This window comes from Cyanistes caeruleus, chromosome 25 (genome assembly GCF_971803275.1).
Source record: "Cyanistes caeruleus chromosome 25, bCyaCae1.hap1.1, whole genome shotgun sequence".
Taxonomy (NCBI): domain Eukaryota; kingdom Metazoa; phylum Chordata; class Aves; order Passeriformes; family Paridae; genus Cyanistes; species Cyanistes caeruleus.
Genome location: NC_141725.1, coordinates 3,475,639 through 3,502,181, shown reverse-complemented (window position 1 = coordinate 3,502,181; position 26,543 = coordinate 3,475,639). Strand labels below are relative to the sequence as shown.

The 26,543-nt window shown below is 61.8% G+C and overlaps 2 protein-coding genes across 13 annotated transcripts; one reads left to right on the top strand and one right to left on the bottom strand.

Annotated features, from left to right (window-relative positions):
* Positions 1-163: 163 nt before the first annotated feature.
* LOC111944819 (transducin-like enhancer protein 1) lies at positions 164-12,585 on the top strand. 6 transcript variants are annotated; one of them, XM_086863042.1, is made up of 21 exons: positions 164-311; positions 678-798; positions 1,330-1,478; positions 2,119-2,182; positions 2,645-2,689; positions 6,007-6,069; positions 6,168-6,242; positions 6,789-6,984; positions 7,399-7,421; positions 7,590-7,694; positions 7,839-7,883; positions 8,147-8,302; positions 8,571-8,697; positions 8,784-8,968; positions 9,040-9,116; positions 9,388-9,637; positions 9,853-10,100; positions 10,321-10,468; positions 10,549-10,699; positions 11,025-11,101; positions 11,275-11,859. In XM_086863042.1, the coding sequence occupies exons 2-21, from the start codon at positions 775-777 to the stop codon at positions 11,380-11,382; spliced, it is 2,316 nt and encodes a 771-aa protein (XP_086719168.1). In that variant the 5' UTR covers positions 164-311; positions 678-774; the 3' UTR covers positions 11,383-11,859. The 6 variants fall into 6 exon arrangements, 4 of the variants coding, with proteins under 4 accessions (XP_086719168.1, XP_086719171.1, XP_086719172.1 ...); XR_015279236.1 differs by having other exon boundaries at positions 210-311; positions 10,325-10,468; positions 11,275-11,839; XR_015279237.1 differs by having other exon boundaries at positions 210-311; positions 6,168-6,209; positions 10,325-10,468; positions 11,275-11,837.
* TLE2 (TLE family member 2, transcriptional corepressor) lies at positions 12,467-26,543 on the bottom strand. 7 transcript variants are annotated; one of them, XR_015279238.1, is made up of 20 exons: positions 26,343-26,491; positions 26,161-26,258; positions 25,670-25,733; positions 24,497-24,541; positions 22,712-22,774; positions 22,414-22,488; positions 21,713-21,905; positions 19,689-19,789; positions 18,583-18,675; positions 18,258-18,302; positions 17,027-17,167; positions 15,856-15,997; positions 15,289-15,446; positions 14,882-14,958; positions 14,206-14,455; positions 13,761-14,008; positions 13,516-13,659; positions 13,285-13,435; positions 13,078-13,154; positions 12,467-12,995 (listed from the first exon to the last, which is right to left on the bottom strand). XR_015279238.1 is itself a non-coding variant. In XM_086863050.1 (20 exons), exons 1-20 carry the CDS (start codon positions 26,364-26,366, stop codon positions 12,888-12,890), a joined length of 2,301 nt encoding a protein of 766 aa, XP_086719176.1. In that variant the 5' UTR covers positions 26,367-26,543; the 3' UTR covers positions 12,467-12,887. The 7 variants fall into 7 exon arrangements, 4 of the variants coding, with proteins under 4 accessions (XP_086719176.1, XP_086719174.1, XP_086719173.1 ...); XR_015279239.1 differs by having other exon boundaries at positions 19,689-19,705; XR_015279240.1 differs by having other exon boundaries at positions 19,689-19,705; positions 21,713-21,902.

The window sequence follows — 26,543 nt, the reverse complement described above, 5'->3', positions numbered from 1 at the left end:
GCGCGCTCCCATTGGCTGGCGGCGGGGGCGATTGCCCGCACGGGCCAGGCCCCACGTGGAGCTGGCGCTCGCGCTCGTTCATTGATCGCGCTCCGCAGAGCGGCGGCCGCGCGGGCGGGGCGGGGCGGGGCGGGGCGGGGCGGGGGCTCGGCCCGGCTCGGCTACACTCGGCTGGACTCGGCTCGGCCCGGCCCAGCCCGGCTCGGCTCGGCCCGGCTCGGCTCTACCGGGCTCGGCTCGGCCCGGCCCGGCCCGCCCCGCCGCAGGGGCGCGCGCCTGGGGCCGGGGCCGGGTCTGGGACCCGCAGCGCGGTGAGTCCCGTCCTGTTCCGTCCCGTCCCGTCCCGGCGGTCCGGTCCGGTCCGGTTCGGCTCGGTGTCCGCCGGCCGGGGTCCAGCCCCGCTCGGGGCTGGGTCGGCGGCGCGGCGGGTCCCGCCCCGCGGCCGTACCTGCGGCGGGCGGCGGCGGGGCCATTGTCTGCGCGGCGCGGGGGGCCGGGGCTGGGCGGGTCCGCGGAGCCCGGAGGGAGCCCCGGGGCCCCCGGTGCCCGCGGGAACGGGGGGCGCGCGGCGCGGGGGGGCTGCGGGCGGGGCCGGGGCTCCGGGGCTCCGCTGCGGCTCCCGAAGGGCCCCGCGCCCCCGGGCAGCTCCGGGCGGTGACCCCCGGGTTCTTCTCCAGGGCCTGATCCGGAGCTGGGAGCAGTTTCCAGGCCCCGTCCCGAGCCTGCCACGGAGCCCTTGCGGCCGGAGGGTCCCGGGCCTGTCCGGTACCGAGGATGTTCCCGCAGAACCGGCCCCCGGTGAGCCCGCTCGTCCCCTCGCAGCTGAGCCACCTCGGCCCTCGCAGGGCCTGCGCCCCCAAAGCCCGGCTCCCCGCTCGGTGCTGACGGACAGCTGAGCGCTGTTACCGTGTGTGATGCTGGGGAGCGATGCTGTGCCTCTTCCCAAAGCGGTGCTGAGCCCCAGCGCTGCGGCTCCGGGCTTTGTGCGGTGCCGGGAGCGGGATTCACACCGGGGTGTGATGGTGGGACGGTGATGGGCAGGCAGGGAGCTCAGCTGTGTGGTGGTTGGGTGAGGACAGGTCTGTGCCATGCCCAGTGCCACCCCTGGTCATTAATCCTTTCTGGCTCAGTGGCCAAACTGATGCTGACAAGGCCCTCGGTGCCTGTTTGTGACCAGTTTCCTCTCCAGTAGCTCCCTGTGCAACCTCCTGCATGTGCTGCTCTCCCAGATGTGCCCGTAGCCTCTTCCCCGGGTGCAGGAGCCCCCAGGGGGATGTGCCAGCCTCGTTGGGCAGCAGCAGTGACCCTGGAGGTCCCATCTCTGCCTAGGCCCATCTCCAGGCACCCTCTGCTGCCTCGGGAGCCGCTGTTGCTGCCAGCGCCATCCCCAGCACCCCCCAGTCCCTCAAGCTGACTTACCCAGAGACCTTGGATCGCATCAAGGAGGAATTCCAGTTCCTGCAGAACCAATACCACAGGTGAGAAGCTGCCAGAGTTCACATGCCAGCGTGTGAGCTGGGCACTTCACTGGTGCTGGCCAACAACCGGCTCCTCTGGGTGCCGGGCAGCACCGTGCGGTGTGGCTGCTGGACCGGTCCCTCCAGAGGATGGCTGTGCCAAACATCGCCTCAGTAGCTGGAAATTCCTCTGTTTGAGGGGGAAACTCACCTCCAGGAGGAGGTGCTGGCTTCCAGCACTCAGCTCCTGGGCTGAGCCAGAGCCATCACTTAGACCTGGAGGGATCTGTGAGGCTGCTGTCCAGGATCAGCTCCCCTTCCCCACACTGCTCAGGGCAGAGCAAGGTTTGAAACGCAGCTAAGCTTTGCAGCTCACTCCATTTGGGAAGCAGATGCTGGGGAGGGGGTTAAAAGTCCGTGCAAATTACTCCCTGATGCCCAGATCCCTTTACCATCCATCTCCTCTTTATCAGCCCCTTCCCGCCCTCTTTCAGGTGGTTTTCTTGGCTTGTGCTGGGAGATGGGATTGAAGCTGAGAGGAGGCTGAAGTGTGTGGTACGCTGGGAGGGCTCATGCTCTGTCCAGCCAGGGACATCCTGCCACTGGGAGGACTAAGGGGGGTTGTTCCTTCTCCTTCTCTCTCTCCTCTTTATTTTTACAGCTTGAAGTTAGAATGTGAAAAGCTGGCAACAGAAAAAACAGAAATCCAGCGTCATTATGTCATGGTTAGTGAGCTCCACCTGAAAGGAGAAGGGTGGTGTGGGATCTCCTCTGAAGCATCAAAGGACATGCAGGGATGCTTTGCCTTCCCCTTGCTTTTGGGTTGTGTGGCCAGGCCCTGAGATCTGGTTCCTGTGGCTGTTACTGTCTGGTTTTCCCCCAGAAAGAGCTGTGGTGTTGGAGCAGGAATTTCTGCTGCAGCTTGTGGTGGCAGATCTGTTCCTGTGTGGGTTGTCCCCATTCCTGTAGGAGTCCTGGGAGGACTGTGTCCCTCCTGTGGGCTGCAGCCATGTACCAGAGAAACCTCTGGTCCTGGGAGAGGAGCTGGGGACCGTGCTGTCCCCATGGCCTGGCTGCACCGTGGCTGTGGCCAGGCTGACATGGTGTGCCAGCACACAGACAACTTTCTGCTTGTGAGATCCCCTGGTCTCCAGAGCCGTGCTGATGCTGCCTTCTCTCCCTCACAGTACTACGAGATGTCCTATGGCCTGAACATCGAGATGCACAAACAGGTGGGTCTGGGTGGGCTGGGAGCTCTGTCCTCCTCCTTAGTCCCAGCTCCCTGGCCCAGCTTTGCCATCTGGGCTCTTAAGGGCTGTCCCCACAGATAAGATGGGAAGTTGCTCCCTGCTGTAGACCAGGAAGCCCAGTGCTTGTGGGGGATGTGTTCCTTCCTTGTGCTTTGTGTTGCTCTGTGCCACGGCCTTGGCTGCCTCTTTAGCTCTCCCCACACACGTCTGTGCTCTGGTTTTGGGTTCAGGGTGCCCTGCCTGGACTGTGACACTCCTGTTGTGTCAGGCAGAGAGCGGTGCTGAAGGACTTGTGCTTGTGTGGCTGCTCACACTGGCTGGGAGTGGTCACAGGGTGACTGCTGTGGAGGAGACTGGCTTCTTCCTCGGGGCAAGGTGCGCTGCAGGGTCACAGCAGGTTGATGGGCTCTGTCTTGACACCTTGCAGTGTCTGCTGCCCGCTGGCCCAGGGGCCAGGGCTGAGGAGCATTCTGAGCAGAAAGAAGGGTTTTGGAGTATGGGTGCAGGGTGGGCTCTCGGGGGGCTCAGGGCTGCTCATCCTCCCTTGCTGCTTCCCCATCCCTCCCTCCCTTCCTCAACTCCCTCCCTTCCTCCCCTGTGCCGAGCTCCGGGTCACCAGCTGCTCTGAGACAGAAGGTTTCTTCTCATCTATTTTTAAAGAGGCTGCGGAGGAGCCTGGCGAGGCGCGCTGCCGCCGCCTTCCCGCCCGCCCCGCGCCCGCCGACGCCAACTGTTGCGTGGGAGCCTGCTCGGGTGGGCACTGTGGCCCTTCTGGCCCCTGGCCCCAGCACAGGGCAGGTTCTCAGCCACTCCTGCCAGCTCTGTGCCCGCTGGGAGGGTGTTCTGCCGCTCTGGGCTGCCCTCCTTGCTGCCATCCCTGCTGAGGCCGAGGTGTGAAGCTGCCCTTGCGAGGGACGATGCCAAGGGTCTGCCCGGCGCGGAGCCTTTCGCTGGAAGGCTGTGAGCTCCTCTCTTCTGGCTGCTGGTTCTCTCCCAGCCCTCTCAGGCTCGTGTTTTCTGCCAGCCCCAGGTGCTGCTGGCCGCCGGCCAGCGAGCTGTCGGCACTTTTAACAAGGGCCCGTAAGTCTGCTCTGACAGCCAGCGGCCATTGTGTGAGGAGCGAGGAACGGGAACTGCCGGAGCAGGAGCCGCGGGTTATCGCTGCCCTGGGAGGATTTGGGTCACTGTTTCTCCTCCTTTTCCCCCGAATCCTGCGCTGCTCAGGGCACAGGCAGGTCCTGAGCCCTCCTGGCTGCCCCGGAGCTCCCAAGGCAGTGATCACCCCATGGTTATGGATGGAGGCTGGGTAGTGCCAGCCAGGTGTGGTGTGGCCTCTGTCCTTGCTGTGTCCCGTGTCCCCCTGCCTGGCTGGCACCAGCGAGGGCCAAGGTGAGGGGTTTTGCTCTGGGTTTGTTTGGAGAGAAATGGGGCTGAGGGCTGGCTGTGGTGCTGCAGCTCTCCAGGCAGCCTCAGGCTTGGCAGGAAAGGATCAAGACAGGAACGAGCAGGAGACGTTAATTTTTTTATTGTTGCTTTGTTTTTGGCATGGAAGGGGCCTGCAGCTTTCTATAAAACCACCTCCCCGAATCTGCCTGGCCTTGGACTTGCTCACAGCGAGCCAGAGGGGAGGCGACGGTGCTGGTGGCTGGGGGGGCTGCAAACAGCGTGATCATTTTTCATGCTGAGAGCGTTAAAGTGCCAGTAAATTGCACATTAACGAGTGCGAGTGAATTGGAGGCAGCTCTCCCCAAGGAGCTGCTGCCCATCAGTGCATTAGGGAAGAGAATCCATCACTGCTGGCCCCGGGAGACAGCTAAATCCTTCCCAGAACTGCTGGCTGCCAAATCTCCTTGCTCCCCCCTCTTCCTTTCTTCTCTTTCTCTTTTTTTCCTGCCTCAGAAGGGGAAGTGAGGGCAGGTGCCAGATTGTTTCTGTGCTCTGGGGCTGGCAGGAGCAGGTCGGCAGCTGCTCTGGAGGGCAGCATGGAGTGTCCCTGGGTCAGTGTCCCCACAGCAGCCGGGCAGTGCAGTGGCCCCTCACCCTGGCACTTCAGCACCTGCACCAGCTGGGCGTGGGAGATGTGCCCAAGGTCCTGGCAGGGACATCCAGGGTTCAGCTCTGTCCCAGGGGCCCTTCAGCCTTTGGTCTCCTCTGAGGGTTGATAAGGGGGGTCTGGGTTCAACCCCTTCCTCTCAGCCCTGTGCTGGCTCCCCACCAGGGTGGACAGGGAGCTCCTCAGGGTTTGGGACAGCATTTTACCTGGACTCCTGTGCCCAGGACATCCCCTGCCCATCCAAGAGCAGAGGGATCCCTCCCCCACATGGGTTTAGGGAGAGCTGCTGATCTCTGTCCCCTCTCTGGTGCTGGGGATGAGTCCCCAGCTCTGCATGGACGCCTCCACTGCTGCCTCGAGCAGTGTCTGCTCTCTCGGCCATCAGCGGGGGCAGGAGCTGTCCCCACTGCCTCTGGGGCTTCTTGCCAGGGGAAGAAGCTTCTTGCTTCTTGTCTGTGTGGCCAGGGATGGCTGAATGTTTGTGCTCTCCTCTCGCCCGAGCTGCGCAGGGTGGGGCCGGTGGGGACCCTGGAAGGTGGCAGGGGGTGCCATGGGAATGGGGGACCCTGGAAGGTGGCAGGGGGTGCCATGGGAACAGGGGGTCCTGGAAGGTGGCAGGGGGTGCCATGGGAATGGGGGACCCTGGAAGGTGGCAGGGGGTGCCATGGGAACAGGGGGTCCTGGAAGGTGGCAGGGGTGCCATGGGAACGGGGGGTCCTGGAAGGTGGCAGGGGTGCCATGGGAACGTGGCATGGCACAGCACGACGCTGCTCTCCCTCCCCACGCTCTGCGCTCTTGATTGCCAGTGGCACTCAAGTGTTGCAGAAAAACAGCAGCTGGAAGGAGAGCACCTCTCCAGGGCTTCCTGTGGGCTAGGAGGGCGGCAAGTGGTGGGCGTGGAGCCGGCAGGAGGGCAGGGGGAGCCTGCAGGGGCTGGGGGCTTGCTTGGGGGTGGCATGGGCTGGGGGGCTTCATTCAGGAGCTGGAATGCATCCCAGGGCTCTCAGGGTGGGGATGGAGGATGCTGGGTTTTGAAAGGGGTGTTGTTAGGGACAGGAATTGTGCCCACAGGGTGTTTGTGCTCCGTAGTGCTGAGCAGCAGCCCTTTGGGCTGAGTGTCAGTACCTGAGGCTGCCCGGGCTGAGCACCCACGGTGAGGGGGCTCTCCTGGCAGCATCGGGACCCCTCAGCGTGGGGTGGGCTCTGCCCCCTGCCCTGACGGGCTCTGTCTCTCTTCCCCTGCCAGACGGAGATCGCCAAGCGGCTCAATGTGATCTGTGCCCAGCTCATCCCATTCCTGTCTCAGGAGGTGGGTGAGCCCTCGGGCCCCAGCCAGCTGTGCAGAGCTCCTTTGGGGCCCAGGGGAAGAAGCGAGCCCGCCCCAGCCCCACTCTTCTCTCCCCACAGCACCAGCAGCAGGTGGTCCAGGCTGTGGAGCGAGCGAAGCAGGTGACTATGACCGACCTGAACGCGGCCATCGGGGTACGTCAACCCTCTGCCCACTGCTTCCTGCCACTCCAGAGCCAGGGCTGAGGGACTCTGCCAGGATGGCACCTCCCGGGCTCCTGCCATCCCTGGGCTGAGCCCCCTCCTGCCCCTGGCTGCAGCCCCAGCCCCTTGTGCCATCTCCCACTCGTGGCTGAATCGAGGGGAGGAGAGGAGCAAACCAGGCTGGTTTGGGGGCAGCCAGCAGCACTCAGGGTGCAGGAGATGCAGCTGGGGGCGGTGGCTGGCACGTGTCACTGTGTCCTGGTGTCCTGTGGCTGGGGTGGAGGGGGGTCACCACCATCCCCACTCAGTTATTGCCTGGAGACTGCAGCAGGTCTCCCATCCAGCCTAGGGTGGCAGGGGTCGGTGGGAGGGACGTGGTGGCCCCCAGAACATTACTGGGGGCACCCTGGATGCATGCCCTGCCCCTCCACACCCAGGCCCCGTTGCTGACTGACCCAGGGCTGCCTCTTGCCCCTCACTTGCCCAGCAGCTGTCCTGGCACAACCCTTCGACTCTGCTCTCTCCTCTCCTCTCCAGCACCAGCTCCAGACCCAGCACCTCTCGCACCACGCTCCCCCCATCCCGCTGACCCCCCACCCCTCTGGAATGCAGCCCACTGGCCTCGCTGGCATCAGCAGTGCCTCAGGGCTGCTGGCGCTCTCGGGGGCTCTGGGGGCCCAGGCCCAGCTCCTCGCCAAGGAGGACCGAGGAGTCCATGACACAGAGCCCAGGGGTGAGTGGGGAGCGCCTGGATCTCGGAGCAGGTGGTGCTGAGCCCTGGGGCTCCCTCTGCTCCCCATGCCCTTCTTACCTGGACACTTCCCTGGGGTGGGGGCCACTTGTCCATGCCTCAGGGCTGCCATCTGGGCTGGAGGGGCAGGGGGCTTGCAGCTGCAAGGGCTTTGGGTGGGGAACCTCCTCCACTGACCAGCACCCTCGTGGGAGGGTGGTGAGGTGGGCTGGTGGGGGGGGGTCATTCCTGGTGGGGATCAGGACCACCCTGCTGCTGTTGTACTGGTCTGGCCCTGCTCTGAATGCCCCAGCACCCGTGGGTGACTTTGCTGGGGGGCTCTTGGCGGTCACACAGCCCCACAGCATGTCCCCCTTTCCCTCCTCCTTCTCCTGCCGCTCCTCTGCGTTGCCACAGCGACAGACCGAGACCCTGGCCCCGTAAGTGCCTTTTCCTTCTCTTCCACCATTCTGTGGTGGCACCAGCTGCGGTCAGGACGCTGGGCTGGGGCCCTCCATGCTCCTGCAGTCAGCCCTGCCTTGGTGCTGCCTGTCCCAGGAGCTGGGCAGAGCATCCCCAGCCGCTGACACCGCTTCCCTTCATCCCAGAGCTCCCTGGCACTGTCAAACGGGGAGCGCGCACGAGCCATCGCCGAGTACCTGAGCAGCAGCAAGAAGAGGAAGGTGGAGGAGAAGGACTTTGTTACAGACTATGTGAGCTCAGGGCTGGGGTGCTTGGGGTGACCCCATCCTCTCCTGTGGGGCGATGAATGGAGCTGCCTGTGCCTCTGGCACAGCTCCAGACAGGAGTGGGGGCGGCTGCAGCCCCTCTGGCTCCAACCGTGCTCCACGTTTCAGGGCAGCGATGCAGACAAAAGTGAAGACAACTTGGTGGTGGATGAGGTCAGTGTGCGGGGACACTGGGAGGGGTCTGGGGTCGGTGTGTCCATCCCCGAGGGTGGGGTGAACAGGCTGCTCCAGGCAGAGGTGGGCATCACAGGGAGGTGCCAGTGGCAGTTGTGCTCCCTGAGCCTTGCCAGCAGCAGCAATGAGCCCCAGGATCAAGGCTGGCAGCCTGGCCCTTACTTGAGCCACCAGCTCCCCATAACCTGGGACATCCCTGCTCTCCTGCCTGCTCTCCCTGCTGATTTCTCTTCCCTCCCCAGGACCCCTCCTCCCCGCACAGCGTCCACTCCTACTCATCCCGAGAGAACGGGGTGGAGAAGGTCCCGCTGGGCAGGAAGGAGGCCGTGCCCCTCAGTCCGACCTCCATGGCCTCCTCCAGCAGCACGTCCCCATCTCGGAGCAAGGATGCGCCCACGGTACGTGTGACTCGCTCGGGGCCTGTGCTTGTGTCCCTGTGGCCTGGGCTTGGCTGACAGAACAGCCAGACATGAGTCCCCTGCCTCCAAACCCACGGGGCAAAGTGCTGGAGGGACAGGGAGGGGCTCTCCTTTAGATCTCAGCTCAAATCCCATCCCACAGACCCTTTAGCACTGTCTGGGCTGGGCTGTCATTGAGGGGGAGCTAACAGGGACCCTCTGGCAGGGCTGTGGTGCAGTTGCCAGCTCCCCGTTCTGTTCCTGGCAGGTGGAGAAGGCAGGGACGCCCAGCCTGAAGTCCAGCACCCCCACATCCCAGGGTGACACCCTGCCAGGCTCCAGCAGTGCCCAGCAGTTCCGCCCCACCGCTGCCAAGGTCCCCGTGGACCCCCTGGGTGAGCTTGGCCCCGCTGGGGCCTGGGTGGGTCTCCAAGCTCTGTCTCCAGGGCCCCATCCCTTCACTCTGCCTCTCCCCCACCAGCCCTGGGCCTGAGGAATCCTCTGGGAGTGCAGAGCCCCTACTCGGCCGCCTTCAGCTTGGCCCACCCTGCGGTCAACGGGGACGTGGCCGGGACTGGCGCCTACGCCGGCCTCCACCTCATGTCCCCGCAGCTCAACGGGGCTGCGGCCGCCGTGGGAGCCGGTGGCTACGGGCGCTCGCCCCTGGTGAGTGACCTCGTCCCCGTGGGACCCTGGGCCCCGGAGTGTGAGCCTCTCTCACCCGCTGTCCCCTCCAGGTGGGCTACGACCCGCACCCCCACATGCGCGTCCCAGGGCTGGTGACCGGCATGCAAGTGGGGACCTCGGGGAAGCCGTAAGTGGGGCCAGGCTGGGGCAGGGGAGGGGTGGCTCGTGGGGCTGAAACTGGGCTGTGTGGACAAGCTGGAGGCAGCAGGAATGGGGAGCACAGCAGGGGGAGAAACCCAGGCTGCGGTTGTTTTGTGCCCAGCTGGCATCATTGGGTGTGTTCTGCTCGTGGCTCTGACTCCAAACCGTGCTGCCTGTATCAGACCCGCTGGGACCCGCGCGATTCTGCCGTCCACGCAGGATTCTGCTCTGGTTCTCACTGCTCTGCTCCCTTCCAGTGCCTACTCCTTCCACGTCAGCGCCGACGGGCAGATGCAGCCGGTGCCTTTCCCCCCCGACGCCCTCATCGGCTCCGGCATCCCCCGGCACGCGCGGCAGCTGCACACCCTGAGCCACGGCGAGGTGGTCTGTGCCGTCACCATCAGCAACTCCACACGACACGTCTACACCGGGGGCAAGGGCTGTGTCAAGGTGTGGGACGTGGGGCAGCCGGGCACCAAGACGGCCGTGGCTCAGCTGGACTGCCTGGTGAGGAGGAGGAGGAGGAGGAGGAGGAGGAGGAGGAGGAGGAGGAGGAAAGCCTTTGGGGTGGGGCTGGGAAGGGAAATGTGCCCCTGTTCCGCTGGAGGGGACAGAGGGGCCTTTCACATCTGCAGTGAGAGAAGGAGATGTGTCTCCTGCAAGCCCCTGTGTGCTCATCATCTCCTTCTTGCCTTGCCCTGTTGCCTGGGCCCCCCGTTCAGAACCGTGACAACTACATCCGTTCCTGCAAGCTGCTCCCCGACGGCCGCAGCCTGATCGTGGGGGGGGAGGCCAGCACCCTGTCCATCTGGGACCTGGCAGCCCCCACACCCCGCATCAAGGCTGAGCTCACCTCCTCTGCCCCTGCCTGCTATGCCCTGGCCATCAGCCCTGATGCCAAAGTCTGCTTCTCCTGCTGCAGTGACGGCAACATCGTGGTGTGGGACCTGCAGAACCAGACACTGGTCAGGTGAGTCTGGAGCAGGAGGAAGCATGGGCAGGACTGGTGGGGACTCCTCGGGCCAGGGACCTCTCAGTCTCCTGCAGCATGTCCCTGCCCCTCCCTGTGTCTAACCCTGGCCATGGGACAGTGCCTGTCCTTGCAGCTCCTCACTGCCCACACTCCATGCTGCAGGTGCTGGCTGCCCTGATAGCTGTGCCCTCCCTCTCTCCATCCCCCTCTTTCCCAGGCAGTTTCAAGGCCACACGGACGGTGCCAGCTGCATTGACATCTCCAACGATGGCACCAAACTCTGGACAGGGGGGCTGGACAACACCGTGCGCTGCTGGGACCTGCGGGAGGGGCGGCAGCTGCAGCAGCACGACTTCAGCTCCCAGGTAGGGCTGGGGCCTTGTGGCAGCACCTGGGGCCAGGTGGCACCTGCTGGGCCATGGTGTGAGCCTGTCTGTCCCCTCAGATCTTCTCCCTGGGCTACTGCCCGATGGGAGAGTGGCTGGCAGTGGGGATGGAGAGCAGCAACGTGGAGATCCTGCACGTCACCAAACCCGACAAGTACCAGCTGCACCTCCACGAGAGCTGTGTCCTCTCTCTCAAATTCGCCTCCTGCGGTAGGCATGCTTCTCCTGGCCCCCCTTGCTCTGGAGCCTCATGGATGCCACCTCTCCTTCTGTCCGTGTGTCACAGAGCTCATTGCACTGGTGTCAAGCATTTGTTCTGGTAGCCAGCCCTGTGGATGATAGTCAGAGAAGGGGTATCCATTCCTCTTGGAGAAGTGCTGGCTGCTGGAGCCAAACTCCCCTTTGTGTTCCCTTGGCTCGTGCTTGGCAGAGATGTGGCTCTCTCTGTGTGTTTCACAGCCTGGGCAGGACCTGCTGCTGGGATGCAGCTGCTGGGTCTGGTTTGGTGACACGAGGCTGCTTTGTCTCTCCACAGGGAAGTGGTTCGTGAGCACGGGGAAGGACAACCTGCTCAACGCCTGGCGGACACCCTACGGAGCCAGCATCTTCCAGGTGAGCAGCCAGCAGCACTGGGGGCTGCCACGAGCTGCCCAGCACAACCCAGCTCTAATGATGTGTCAGCAATAACCAACCCCATCAACTCATCCCTGCAGCCTCCCCGGGAGGAGTCGGGGTTGGGACCTTGCTCTGGGGCTGTTTCTTGTGCTTACCCCTGTTCTCTCCAGTCAAAGGAAACCTCCTCCGTCCTCAGCTGCGACATCTCCACGGATGACCAGTTCATCGTCACCGGCTCAGGGGACAAGAAAGCGACAGTTTACGAGATCATTTACTGAGCCCGAGAGGTGCCAACTGCGGGACAGGCAGGTGTCCACGTGGATGGACAGGTGGACTCTACCTGCCCTGCTGCTGACTTCCCAAAGAACGTGCAGCCAGTGGCTGCGGCATCCCAGCTGGAGGAGAGTGGAGAGGGGTGGAGGTGACCCTGGGGCTGCGGCCAGGCATGGTGCAGGCTGCTGCTCGGGGTGGATTTCCTGGGGACTTTCTCCTTGTTTTGTTCTTTGTGGGTTTCTTTCTAAATCTAGACTGTGGGAGTTGGAGAAGCGGGGGGAGGTCTGGCATTGTTAGGGGTTTTGTTTGGGTGCTTTTTTTATTTTTGTTTTTAACTTTTTGTTGTGGGGTTTTTATTTGTTTAAGGCTCTGGGTCTGCCAGGGTGGATGGGCTCTGGCCCCACTTCCCTCTGTGCCTCCCAGGGTGTATTTAATAATAAAAACAAACAAAAAAAAAAGGCAGCTGTGCCTTGTCCTGGGCAGTACCCTCGATGCTCCGTGGGGGCGGGATGGAACCAGGTGAGAAGGGGTAAGACCATGGCAGGACCTTTGTCCCTTTTAGTCACAACTTGCTGCTCCTTTCCCATGCTGAGGTGGGTCTGGGGCAGCTCCTCCGTGGGCAGAGCCCACCCCTGGCCCTGGTGGGCACAGAGTGCGGCGTGGCCGCGGCTCCGCGGTGCCACCGGTGGAGCCTCGGGCTCGGCAGGGCACAGGGGAGAGAGGCTGGCGCTGGAGGAAGCGGTTTTTGAAGGAAATGAGATGTGAGCACTCGGCGCTTGCCTTATCGGTCTGGCCGCCCGCCAGCACTGCCGTGGGCAGGCAGAGCTGCTCCCAAGAGCCGCGGGGCTGGCTGCGGTGTGGCAGCTGCTCTGGGCTCCTGCCCCCAGCCACAGCTCACCACAGGCACCACAGAGCGGTGCTGGAGGTGGGACTGCCATGGCAGGCGAGCAGCCACACTTCTGCCGCCCTGGGAGCGTCCTCCTGGCCAAAAGCAGCCCCCCAGGACACCCTTCAGAGAGAGCCCAGCCCTTGGCACAGCTGGCAGCAGTGGCTGGCAAAAGACCCTGCCCAGAACCAGCCCAGCCCTTCTTTTGTTCATTTTTATTAGTAAGGGATTGAAAACATAGTTAAATACATTTCTTTACTGATAATTTACAGCTGATTCTGCAGCAGAAAATGGGTGCCATTAAATCAGTAGCAGTAATTCAGGAGACACACGCTCTCAGGCTTTGTCTAGCTCCCTGTGCAGCCGGCCTGAGGGACAGAAAGTGCCCAGGCTGTCCAGCCCAGCCCTTACCCAGCCTCAGGAGATGACAGGCTACACACCCAGCCCTCCAGCCTCGTGCACGAGAATGGGGCTGGGGCCTTTGTTTGGAGTCTGAAAGCAGTGGAGGAGGAAGAAAAGTAGAGCTGCAGGAGGGCAGGTCCAACACTGGAGGCCTCTGTGAGCCTTGGTGGCTTTGGGCAAGGTGTGTCCCCTTTCCTGATGGAGCAGGGATGGTGACAGGAGTCAGTAAACCACCTCATACACTGTGGCCTTCTTATCACCAGAGCCCGTAACGATGAACTTGTCATTGAGAGAGATGTCACAGCTCAGGACTGACGAGGACTCCTTACACTGTGAGTGAGAGGGCAGGAGATGAGAGCAGAGCTGGTGCCTGGAGCCAGCATCATCCCCCCGCAGAAATCCCTCAGCCCACCTGGAAGATGCTGGCTCCGTAGGGCGCCCGCCAGGCGTTGAGCAGGTTGTCCTTCCCCGTGCTCACAAACCACTTCCCTGGGACAGGAGACAAAGTGACTGTCAACATCTGGGACTCCATTCAGGGGAGCTGAGCATGGGGGAATGAGCCAAAGGGATAAATCTGAGGCTATCCACAGCCCAGGCAGGAAAAACGGCCCTTGCCTACCGCAGGAGGCGAATTTGAGAGAGAGGACGCAGCTCTCGTGGAGGTGCAGCTGGTACTTGTCGGGTTTGGTGACGTGCAGGATCTCCACGTTGCTGCTCTCCATCCCCACTGCCAGCCACTCTCCCATCGGGCAGTAGCCCAGGGAGAAGATCTGAGGGGACAGACAGGCTCACACCGTGGCCCAGCAGGTGCCACCTGGCCCCAGGTGCTGCCACAGGGCCCCAGCCCTACCTGGGAGCTGAAGTCGTGCTGCTGCAGCTGCCGCCCCTCCCGCAGGTCCCAGCAGCGCACGGTGTTGTCCAGCCCCCCTGTCCAGAGTTTGGTGCCATAGTTAGAGATGTCAATGCAGCTGGCACCGTCCGTGTGGCCTTGAAACTGCCTGGGAAAGAGGGGGATGGAGAGAGGGAGGGCACAGCTATCAGGGCAGCCAGCTCCTGGAGAGCCAGCATCTCTCCCTGTGCCTGCCCCACACTCACCTGACCATCGTCTGGTTCTGCAGGTCCCACACCACGATGTTGCCGTCGCTGCAGCAGGAGAAGCAGACTTTGGCATCAGGGCTGATGGCCAGGGCGTAGCAGGCGGGGGCAGAGGAGGTGAGCTCAGCCTTGATGCGGGGTGTGGGGGCTGCCAGGTCCCAGATGGACAGGGTGCTGGCCTCCCCCCCCACGATCAGGCTGCGGCCGTCGGGGAGCAGCTTGCAGGAACGGATGTAGTTGTCACGGTTCTGAACGGGGGGCCCAGGCAACAGGGCAAGGCAAGAAGGAGATGATGAGCACACAGGGGCTTGCAGGAGACACATCTCCTTCTCCCACTGCAGATGTGAAAGGCCCCTCTGTCCCCTCCAGTGGAACAGGGGCACATTTCCCTTCCCAGCCCCACCCCAAAGGCTTTCCTCCTCCTCCTCCTCCTCCTCCTCCTCACCAGGCAGTCCAGCTGAGCCACGGCCGTCTTGGTGCCCGGCTGCCCCACGTCCCACACCTTGACACAGCCCTTGCCCCCGGTGTAGACGTGTCGTGTGGAGTTGCTGATGGTGACGGCACAGACCACCTCGCCGTGGCTCAGGGTGTGCAGCTGCCGCGCGTGCCGGGGGATGCCGGAGCCGATGAGGGCGTCAGGGGGGAAAGGCACCGGCTGCATCTGCCCGTCGGCGCTGACGTGGAAGGAGTAGGCACTGGAAGGGAGCAGAGCAGTGAGAACCAGAGCAGAATCCTGCGTGGACGGCAGAATCGCGCGGGTCCCAGCGGGTCTGACACAGGCAGCACGGTTTGGAGTCAGGACATGGAAGGAGTAGGCACTAAAAGGGAGCTGAACAACCCCTGTGTGATGCCCAAGGGCAGGAGGTGACCTCTGCGTTAGCCACGCTCAAGCCAAAGTGGAAGGTGCCCGTTGTGGTCTGGCTAATGAGCGGTTTAATTACCCAGCTCCTTTTGACCGCCAGCTGCCAGGAATGAAATTGCCGTGCTGGACTCGGGACTGGAGAGCGGCTCCCCCTCAGCCCTGCCCTGCCCTGGGTGAGCCCTTGGCAGGGAGATGCTCCCAGCAGCTGGCTCAGCCCCTCATCCCCTCCCTCCCTGCAGCCCCACGTGCAGCCACTTACGGCTTCCCTCCAGCGATGGTGGAGAGCGAAGAGGAGAGGGCAGAAGCCCTCAGGTGAGGGTGTGACTCAAACGCCACCTGCACAAAGCAAAGGGCACATGAGGAGCAGAGCAGAGGACACCAAAGCTGGGCTCAGGCCTTGCCCTGCACACCCTGGGACCAGGCCAGCCTGGCTCTAAGCAAGCTCCCTGTGTCCTCACAGCAGTGAGAGGCCAGAATGGGTTCCCCCAGACACTGTTACACCAGTGGAACCAGCAGAGGCTTCTCTGAGCACGCTGCAGCCTCCAGCAGCCTCACAACCCAGCCACCTCTGGAAGGGAGCCCTTCCTACAGCTGCACCCCCCAGCTCAAGCCCCAGATGTTGCCCAGGGACAGGTAGCACACGCAGCCTCTCCCTCGGTGACTTACCATGGGGGAGCGGCCGTAGAGCACCGCGCTGCTGACCTGGGGTGAGAGGTGGATGCCCATGTAGAGGCCGGGGGCCGGGAGCTCCCCGCTGAGGGCGGCGTGGGGCAGCCCCAGGGAGGACGTGTAGGGGCTGGAGGAGCTCAGGGGGCTGCGGAGAGCTGCACGAGGAGAGACCCGCGTCTTGGCCCTGGCCCACGGGCGCGAGCGAGCGTCACCCGGGGGACAGGGGCACCTGGTGACTGCACAGCCACCCCCTCCAGCCCCACAGCCAAGCCCTGAAGCACCCAGCTTCATCAGCCCCACAGAAATGGCAACTCATCAGAGACAAGCAGAGTAAACCCTTGCCTTACCCCGACCACCACCCTGGGCAGCTCCGAGCCCACCAGGCAGTCAGGCATGTGGCAATGGCAGAGGTGCTGCTGTCGGCCGTGGCTCCTAAGTCTGATTTTATGGAGCAAAACGGCCCTGCCAGCTCTGCTGGTGGCAGACAGGGTCCTGCCTCCCTCCATCCCTGCCCCACGGCGCTGTCACAGCAGAGCAGACCCCGTGCTGGCCCTGGACACTCACTGACGGTGTCGGTGCTGGGGGCCTTGGCCGGGGGTGGCCGGAGCGGGACAGCCGAGCTGGGCCCAGGGCCAGGCGTGAGGGAGTCACGGGGTGGTGAGGAAGAGGAGGGCTTGGAGGTGGGAGCGCTGGCCACAGAGTCGGTCTGTGCAGCAGAGGAAAGAAAAGCAGCTTCAGCAGTGGGGCCAGCCCTCCCCAGCACCACAGCTGGGCCAGCAGCCTCCACACCCTGCAGGGTGGAAGGAGCTCCTGAATGGGGCTGGGCAGGGACTGGCCATCCAGAGCCTGATCCCATCTCCTCTCCTTTGCAAATCCCCGCTCTGCCCACAGCTGAAAATGCCCCACACAAGCTTTGGGTCACCCCAAACTGCCCCAACCCTGCAGTGCCCACCAGCACAGACACATCTGCTGCTCCCCCAAGCAAAACTCCTGCTGCATGGGGGGGAGCTCCCCCATCCCCAGGCTGAGACCAGGAGGATGCCTGGCATGAACCGGCCTCTCCGATCCCCACAGCTATTTCATTCCTGCCTCTCCTATTTCTTCTGCTTTTTCTGTCTGGGGATTTTGTCGACACCAGCAAAGGAGGAGAAAAAAAAAAAAAAAAAAAAGAGAAAAAAAAATTAATAACAGAGAAAAGCTACGTGCTGTGCTGGCAGATTGCTCAGGGCGCTTTGTCTGCTCTAATCCGATTGTGCCGGGGAGCTGCTGCTCGCTGCCGCCCGCAGCCCCCAGCTGGCTCCTGACCCCAGATGGGGGGACGTATCACTTGGTCCCTGCGGTGACTGGGAGGCCAAGGAGTGGCAGAAATGTCCCTTCCCCCTTCCCACATGCTGATGTTTCAATCTGAGCACTGGACTGGTGCTTGGCAAGGAAGAAGGAGGAAAAAAAAACCAACCAGAAAAAAAAGAAAAAGAAGGAAAAATCAATTGCTATGAGCAGCTCTGGGGAATCCTGCAGGCAGGCAGGTGGAGAACACTGCAGAGCCTGTCCTCTGCTCGGCAGCACTTACCCTACCCCAAGGGCACAGACCTCTGCCCCAGGGAGGGGGAGTGGCAGTGGGTACAAACCACCCGCATTTCTGTGCCCCTCTGGCGCTGCAGCAGACTGGCCAGAGAGAGAGATTCAGGGCTGTGCTCTGGCCCCACATCCCAGCCCCAGCCCAGGGGCTCCTTACCGGGTTCTGCTCCTTGGGCTGGAGGGGTGCGGTGCTCCCGCTGGAGCCGATGGACGCGGGGCTCTCGGGCAGCTCCCGGCGCGGTGCAGCCGGCCGGGGGCCGGGTGAGTGGCCAGGGCTGCCAGCCTCCGAGGGAGGGTCCTGGGGGGACAACAGCTCTGTGGGAAGCAGGAACGCCTCTGTGTAGGAGGGCAGGCATGGCAGGGACCTTGGGGAGCCAACCCAGGACCACCATCGGTCCCCTCGGCCCAAATGAGGAGCATCCGCGCAGAGGGCTCCGTTCTGCTCCCCTGGATGAGAAACGGCCTCGATTTTTCTCTTCGAACAAAATGAGAGGTGACAGCAGGTTCAGAGGACACTGGTGGCCATGGCTGCCTTCACAAGGGAATGGGGATCAGCACACATGAGGAACTGAGACAGGGCTGCCATTTCAGAGGCAAGGCCACCCCTCAGCTCTTGCACTCCTATAACCACTCAACCAGGTCTGTGACTTTTTATCACCACAATGAGTAGCTTTCAGAAGTGTCATTTTCTGCAGAAATTCCTGCTGATCTTCCTTTCAGGGCTTGTATTTTCTAATGAAAGTGGCACAAGTAAAAAAGACCTCATGTCTTTCTCTTCCCTTTGTCTTCTAGGAAAGGAACAAGTATGTCCCCAAAAACATCTTCACTGAGAATAGTGGTGGCTGGGATCGAGCTCTGTCACATGTGCCTCAGTCAGGAAAGGCTGTACCAGAAGCACGTGGCAGTTCCAGCACAAGATTCAGTGAATTCCCTGCACTGAGTTAAAGCTGAGGCTGCTCGAGGGCCAGGCAGGGCAGGACATGGGCTCGGGGCCTGGGGCTGGCAGGGCCAGTGTGTGCTGTGAGGCTCCTGCCACCTCCTCCCACAGGAGCTGCCAGCAGCAAGCCCAGCTCCATGGAGCTCTCATCCCAGCTTATCAGCCTCCCCATATGGGATGCTGCAGCAGAGGGGCTGAAAGGGGATTGTGAAGCAGAGCCAAGCCTGTGGCTGGCAAAGCTGAGCTGGCACAGCCTTCCCAGAGCAGTGGGAGTGGAATCAGTCTTGGCTGGCACAATGCACTGGAGCGGGGCTGGCACGTGTCCTGGCTGGCCACTGCTGCCCAGCAGCAACGAGCTGGAGCCTCAAGAACCCCAAAGCTGGGGAACCAGAGTCCTAAAACTAACAACTTCAGCTTGAGCAGGATACCTTGCCAGGCTGGAAGGGCTTACCTCGTCCACCACCAGGTTGTAGTCACTCTTGTCCCCATCACTGTCCTGCAAGGAGGGAGAAATCCAGAAAGGCTCAGTCAGGACAGGGAGATGCTGGACCAGGCTCTGTGTTCTGCCCCAGGACCCCAGACAGCAGAGGGACCCATATACTCCTGTACCCATGGACCAACACCAACCACGTCCTGCTGGCAGCGACCCACACCTCGGGCTGAGGGGGCTCCCAGGGGCTGCTCATTTGGTTTGTTCTTGCTCACAGGACACCAACCCCCACCAGCAGGGCAGGCACAGGGCTCCCCAGTCCAGCCCCAGCCCTTGCTGCACTCACAGAATGCCCAGGCAGCTCCTTCTCCTCCCGCTTGCGCTTCAGCCCCGTCCGCTCCTCGTCCTGCAGGCTCTCGGGAGGGGAAGAAGAAATGCTCTGAGGCAGAGAGGGAGAGGAAGGTGTGTGAGCCACTGTGAGGGCAGCCAGCCAGCCCTCACCTCCCAGTGGAGCCAAGCCCTGCTCCACAACCACCTCCATCCTGGCAAAGCATCTCCCTGGCTGGTGGGAGTGACCCCAAAACCCCAAACCCCAGAGCCAAGCAAGGAACATCCCCAGCACCACCAGAGAGAGATCCACCCCTGCAGAGACAACGAGCCAGGGTGGAGCAGAAAATCCCCACTTCACCTCAACCCTGCCATGAGGGCTGGGGAGCAGAATGGGACCAAGCAGGAAGAGGAGCCCTGCTCCCCCGGGTGCTGCTGGCAGTGCTGGGGTGTCACACATCCCCTGGTGTCCCCACGCCCGTGCTGCTGCAGCCACACAGCGATGGAGATGCCCCGTGCCAGGGCTCCCTGCAGCTGATTGCTCCCAGCAGTGTCACATCAGCAGCTCTGGCACAGACCCAGGGAGCAGAAAGGGCCATCCCTGTCCCCAGGCCATCTCTGCAGGAGGTGCCTGGGCCATCCTGGCACCACAGACACCTCCTCTGCTCCCTCCTCTCCCACCTTGCAAGCCCAAGCTCAATGCCCAGGGTTCCCCAACACGGAGATTATTAACCCTTCCTTCCCCTGCTTGTAGCATGGATTCTGCAGAGCTACTGTGGAGCTCTGGGACTGGGGGATGCTAAAAGGGAGGGGGCAGCCAAGGACTGCAGAGGGGCTGAGAGCTCTGAGACCTGTTCAGAATGATTCCTAAACTGGAAACTCCTTGAAAAGGACAGAGCTGGTTATTTTGGGAGCAGCCCTTGATCTTTAGCTCCTTGCATCAGCAAAGACTGAATTGAGGTGGCCCAGAACCTTCAGTTACAAAACCCTGATGCAAACACAGCCCACCCAGGCCAGCAAAGCTCACCCAGCAGCCCCATCCCTTCCCAGGAGCCAGTGCCCAGCTTGGAGCACACTGGAGATGACACTAGGGCCAGCTGAGGCCACTTGCCTGTCACAACTTACCCGGCTTGGGGTGTGTTCTGGAACCAGGCAGCAGCAGGGAGAGCATCCCAGTTCCATGTCAGAGCAGAGGGGAGGACAGGAAGAGGTTGTTAATGCCAAGCCTGTGCCCCACATACCCAGGCAGGAAGGAGAGAGGGGCACAGCAGGGCAAGGCAGGGAACAGCAGGACACAGGTTTAGAAAACAAATAAATCACACCTGATTTCCCACTTAGCCCACCTGAGGTGTGGATTCTCTGCTGTCTAATGGGAGGTCAGCACCTTGGTGTTCCTCAGGGGAATCTCTATCCACCCACCTCCTTCCAATAAATGATCCCAGCTTTGGAATCTCTTCCCTAGACATGACAACGGGTCCAAAGCCACCAGGAGGGGATGAGCTGTTCGGCCAGCTGAGATCCCCTGAATCACACCCATCCTATTTCCTTAGGAAGCCATGCCTAGAAGCCCTGCTTGGAAACTCTGAGGCTTTTAAACATGCACAGCAAAGCAGCTCCACTTCCCCGAGCCCGGGGAAGAAGTGCCAAGCATTTACTGCAAATCCAAGCACAGGGTTTTGGGCTGGGGTTCAGCAACCTTCCCTGGCTGATTTGTGCTCCTAAAGATCCACCAGCACTTGGAGAGAACGAGTCCAGGTCCCTGCTGGCAAAAAGAGGCAGGCAGGGATGGGAAGCTGAGGGATTCTTGCAGGCACTGCTCCAAGGCCGTGGTCTGGAGTGGGACCAGATGCCTGCCATCAGCCCTGCACCCCTGGCTCAGCTTGACTCACACCAGCTCTGGCTAACTGTGGCAGAGCACAGAGAATTAACCCCAGACAGATGGAGCATTTCAACCTTTTTTTTTTTTTTTTTTCCCTTTAAAAATAAGGAATGGCCGTCACCACAGCCAGACACCCAGGCTGAGAGAAGTTCTGGCTGGAGGCACGGGCTGCCCGGGCTCTGAGGGTTAAGCAGGCTCAGCACAGCCCAGCCTGCTTTTATTCTCTCTCTGGACTTTGTTTTCCTCCTTTGTGGAAGCCATCCTTAAAGAAACACGGACAGGATTTGAACTGCAGACAGCTGTGTGTGCAGGGGGGGCAGAGCTGCCACCGACAGTCTCCTGCTGCTCTTTTCACCACCTCGAAATCTTACAAGCCAAACCAGACCATGAGAACCTGCAGCAAACCCCACCCCGTGCCCAGCTTTGCTGCTGCTCTTGGGTCCTGACCCAAGTGCATTTCAGTCAGCGCCTTCCCCAGGGGAGTCTGCAGGGAAACATCACTCCTGCTAAATTTGGCTGCCTGTTTCTAGCCCACAGAGCTGGCCAGAGCCTCTCTCCTTGTCCCAGCCTCCTCTCAGCACAAGCACTCAATGCCTGTGCTCTGAAAAGGTGATTTGAGCTCAGAGCAGCTTCTTTGTGCAGCCCTTCAGCAGCAACAGGCCACGAGCAAAGCTGGGCAGCGTCACTGATTTGGCCCAGGCCTGGCAGTAGCATTCAGAGCACTGATTTAATAATGATTAAATATTGATGATGTTTGTAAGGCACTCGGTGATCCTGACAGGAGGAGGCACCCATATGGACTAGGAATTAGTGTAATTTACACGGCACAACACACTCAATGAGGCTCTGCTTTCTAAATTCCTTGCCCCAGGCCTGTGGCTGTCACAGTTTCTACCAGTGTTTTCCCTAAAAGTCTCATCTTTAAATATCAGATCTTTACTTGGTGTTAAACGTGGTGTAAAAAGAGAGGATTTCTTTGTGGTGGCCTCATGGAGGGGGGACCCTGGAAACACCCAGGGGAGCAGGGAGACCTGTGTGTGTGTGCACAAACACTTGCCCAGAGCCAGGGCTGCACACAGAGCATCACTGCAGAGCAGCAGCTCCCGGGTCAGAATCAGAGCCAGCCTCCTGGGGCTGCAGGCATTTCATCAGCTGGATTTGCCACCCCCAGGGATGCAGGAGCCTCAGGAAAGAGGCAGAGGATCCCTGTGCGCTGCACTGACACAGCCAGCCTTTAGAGGGTTAACCCAGCTGTGCTTCTTCCCCTTACCTCTGTTCTCCCCATCCTGGGCCACTCTGTCCTCCTTGGTGGCCAGCTGAGCCTGTGCCATCAGTGCCCCCGAGAGGGCCAGGAGCCCCGCGGTGCCGCTGGCCCCACTCAGGCTAGAGGGCTGCATGCTGGAGGGGTGGGGTGCCAGCGGGAGGGGGGATGCGTGGTGGGAGAGGTGCTGAAGCTGCTGCTGCTGAAAGAGAAAGAGCAAATGGTCCTGGATGTGGAGGAGCAGCCGCAGCCATGCCCGGCGCTCCCCTCTCCTCCCCGCGGGCTGCGATGCGAAGCGCGATGGGATGAGACGAGGAGGGGCCGGTGGAGCTGTGGGGGCTGCACAGGCTGGCTCACACCCCCTGCCCCTTCCCCGGGTTCTGAGGCTTCAGCAGGCTCAGCACAGCCTCCTTCTATTCTCTCTCTCTCGCTCTCTCTCTGCACTTTGTTTTTCTCCTATGCCCCCTCCACCCGCAAGTCCCACCCTGCTGCAGACAGGACCCCAAACACACGGCACAGCCCAGGCCATGGCTCTGCCCTGCTCTGGGGACATCCCAGAGGGCACCCAGAGCCTCCAGGACACCGTGGCAAATCCCTTCACCACCACGGGTGCATCAAAACAGTCAAAACCCCGACTTCCCCCATCACTGCAGGGCCCGAACCCCCAGGCAGGAAAGAGTCTTTGCCCGCAGCCAGGCAGGACAGCTCACCCCGACGATGCTGTTGAGCTCCCCCATGGTCACCTGCTTGGCCCGTTCCACTGCCTGCAGGACCTGCTGCTGGTGCTGGGGAGGAAGAGCAGGGGGGTGGTCACACCGTGCTCCTGGCTGGAAGGAGCACTTGGCTCCATGCTGCCCTCCCACCCCTGCACAGCCCCTTCTCCCAGCCCTCCAGCCCAGCCAGGAAGGTTTTCTTCCCCAAAACCTCCCGTTGTTCAGGCTGGACTTTGATTTGCCCCTTCCCAAGAAGCCAGAGCGATCTGATGCACATCCCCTGCCTCCTCCTTACCTCCTGCGTCAGGAAGGGAATAATCTGGGCACAAATGGCACTCAGTCTCTTGACAATCTCTGCCTGAAAGAGGAAGCAGGTATCAGCAGGTATCAGCAGAGATGGAGGGCTCCGAGCCCCATCCTGTCCCCCTCCTGCAGCCAAGCATCCTGCAAACAAACACTCAGCCTTGACGGAGGAGTTCAACCCTCCCACCCACGCCCTCTTGGCGGAAATTCTCCTGCTGCCTCTGCATCCCTGCTGGGATTTCCCGAGCTGCTGCCAAGGGAGGGCTCTGCCCAGGGCTGCTGGACCCCCTTAGGCTGCCAGGCACATGGGAGGGAACCCACGGCTAAATCCCTCGGTGGCCCCAGGCCAAGGCGAGCTCCAAGCTGTCAGTCCTTTCGCAGCCCAGCTGGCTTTGCTCAGCCCAAACCCATCCCGGCTTTGCGGGCTGCCGTGGCCAGCGGGCAGGGATGGAGGGGAGCCGAGCCACAGGCACTGGCAGCGGGCCCTGCCTGTGCCTTCCCTCCCCAAACATCCAACTCAAAGCAGGGCAGACCAAGCAGGATTGCATAGATTCGGCTCTCTTGGCATCGCACCAGCAAATCCTGCAAGGCTCTGCTGGTTGTACCCACCCTGACCCGGAGCAGGGGCTCCGTTCCTATCCCCATCGAGCCCTGAGCTCCCCCTGCTCCTTCAGAGGCACCCCCAGACCTGCCCCTGCCCACAAGGGAATGCAGAAAACCCGGTGCATCCTCTGAGAGAGGCTCTGTGGTTGCAGACAAACCCACAGCGTTCCCACCAGGGCAAGCGGCGCTTCCGAGGAAAGGGGCTGAGCCCTCCAGCCCAGCCTCTCCAGGAGAAAACCCACATCTCCTGGGGAAAATTGGATTCCCCCCCTGCTGTAAATCCACCCCGGGACTGGCTGCTCGGAAGGGTTTTATCAGCTCAGGTTTCTGACAATCCCCACCGGTGTTGCGGAGGTCAAACCAGGCTCGGAGCCAAGGGAGAACAAAGGGAACATTTCCCAGCTGTGCCCCACACCCAGCAGCACCCTGTGCTCACCTGCGGGTCCCAGCAGCTCCCTCAGCCACTGCCACCATGCCCACAGAGCCAGAGACCCCCTCTCCTGCCCGGGCTCCCACTTCTCAACCACTTGGCCATCACCCCGTGGGCAGTCCCCGGCCCCACCGGGCTTGGGCCACCCCTGGCTCCCAGCCCCACTGGATTTTGGAGCATGAAAGGGTGGCAGGAATGTGCTCGTGGTCTCCACCACGCTCCCTGCTAACAAAAGGAGCAAACTCGGAGGGGCTGAGCCAGCTGGAGGGATATGGCAGTTGACTTGCCACTTTGTCAGGCATTGGTCCAAACTAATTTCCCTGGCAGAGAGCCCATGATGACTAGATTGATAAATCTGAAGAAGGAAAGCAAATTAACGCTGGAACAAAAGGGGAACCAGGGAAGGGTGAAAACACTCCTCTGGCTTTGGGAAAGGAAAAGGGGATTAAGAAAAAAAGAAAAGAAAGACAATCCATTTGCCTCTGGGCTCTAGCTCCTGCTGTTTCCTCCATATCCCTCCTTCAAGTGGGGCCCCAGGGAAGCACTGCAGGGAGGCACCAGGGCTCACAGCAGGGCTCTGAGCAGCCCCTCTTTGGGATGGGGAACTCAATAACACATCCTGACAACTGCTGGATCCCTTTTCAAGCTACATGGGCTCAAGGGAGATCATTTTCCAACGGAGTCTCCAACCTCAACCTCTTCCTCACCCTCCCCTGCTGCTGGCCCGGCCCCCACTGCACTTACCTGCTTGTGCATTTCGATGTTCAGGCCGTAGGACATCTCGTAGTACTGAGAGGAAAACCACAACACAGCCTGGTTAGGAGCTATCCAGAGCAACTGGCCCAGCCCCAGCCTGGGGTTTGGCTGGCTCCAGCCCACAAGGAATGGCTGGGATGCTGTGCCAGGAGCCTGGGACAAGGTAGGGAGCAGTTAACACCTGCAGTTTCTGCACTGGTTTATGCCAGGGCAAGCCAGTCCTGCTTCCCCCCAGATCCTGGCCTGGCCTGTGCCACCCCACTTGGAACCTGTTTTCACACCCTGGCACAGCTGCCCACCCACTCAGCCTGTGCAAAGATGACAACAGGTTACACCCTTCAGCAGCCACCAGTGACTCTGCCAGGGGTGCTGACCCCAATCCCTCACACCTGGGGAGAAGAGGGGACCAGAGGAGCTGCTTTCCTCCAGCAAAGCCTATTCCAAAGGTAGCAATCCACTTCTGGAAATCCCTGAGCCTCCAGGATGTGGGCAGGGATCCCAGCTGATGGGTGAGAGGAACATGCCCTGCAATATCAACACCCCAGCCTCACAGTCAGGGCTGTACTCACCCCTGGGATGGGGCTTGCCCAAGTTCACATCTTTTTGCCTCTTGGATGCAAAATGGGTTCCCCTTTCCCCAGAGGGGCCAGAAAGGTCAGATGCTGAAGGAGAAGGAACTGCTCTGCTGCCCCTGTCCTCCTTCCTTCCTCCCAGTAGCTCCCCTGCTCCTGGCTGGTGCCCAGCTCAGTCTGCCCTGGGGCCTGTTAACCCCTCATTGGCAACACTGGAGGGCTCCTGCCCTGCTCCTTCCACCCAAACCACGAGCCTTGGAGCATCAGTTCTTAAACACCCCCCCTTGGGAGACAGAGACAGAAGAGTGGGGAGCTGTCTTACAAGGCCAGATAGGAAAAGGTAAAAAAAACATCAAACCAAAACAACACTCCCCCAAAAAAAGAGACAAAACCTATGGCAGGATTCCCAGGCTCAAGCAGCGCTGAGCAGCGAGACAGCAGCAAAAGAGCTGAAATGGTGATTAACTCTTTCCTCCCTGACATCTCCCCAGCGCCAAGGTCAGCACTGAGGGGAGCCCCGGCACCCAGAGGTGTCTGAGAGGGGACAGTCCTTCAGGGGAGCCAGGGGGACGCGGCAGGGTCAGCTCACCATGACATAATGTCTCTGCATCTCCGTCTTCTCGCTCACCAGCTTCTCGCATTCCAGCTTCAGGCTGCAAAGGGGAGCCAGGGCTTCCACTCAGGGACCTGCAGCTCCTGCCCCATCCCTGGCACCGGGGCAAGCTCAGCACGGCTCCCGCGGGCTCACGGGGCTGCAAGGCTGTCACACACCCAGCCTGGGGCACCTGCACCCCACGGCTGTGCTGGGCACACACCTGTAGCACCCAGCCACAGCTCTGTCCCCCCTCCCTGTCCCCACACCCCGCTCAGCCAGAGGAAACGCGGCTGATCTTCCCCTTGGAACCCCCGCTCAAGACCTGGCGCCCCAACTGAGGGTTTCCTCAGCCCAAACCCCTCTCCCCTTCCCCGGGTACCTTCTCTCCACCTCCTCCTTCCCCCCTTTCCCCCCTGCTCCAGCCTCCCTTGTCCCATCACAGCTGTGCCCCGGGCGCTCCCTCCGCCCCCGGCCCGTGTCCCCACCTGTGGTACTGCGCCTGCAGGAACTGGAATTCCTCCTTGATGCGGTCGCAGATCTCCAGCACCGAGAACTTGAAGGGCTGCCCGGGCTGGAGCGGGGGCTGAGGAGAGACAGCCCGGCTGGAGGCTGCGGCTCGCTCCCGCGGCCCGGCCCGGCCCGGCCCCGCCGCCCCCGCGGCACTTACCGGGTGCCGTCCCTGAGGGAACATCCTGAGCGCCCGGGCTCCCGGCCCGGCCCCGCCGCTCCCCGGGCGCTGCCGCCCGCCCCTCCCGCGGGGGCTGCGCCCGCCGGGGCACGGGGGTGCCTCGCCTCGGCGGGGATCCCGGCTCTGGCCGAGCGGCTCCGCCGGGACGCGGGCGGCGGTCCCGGGGTCTCCGCTGGCCCC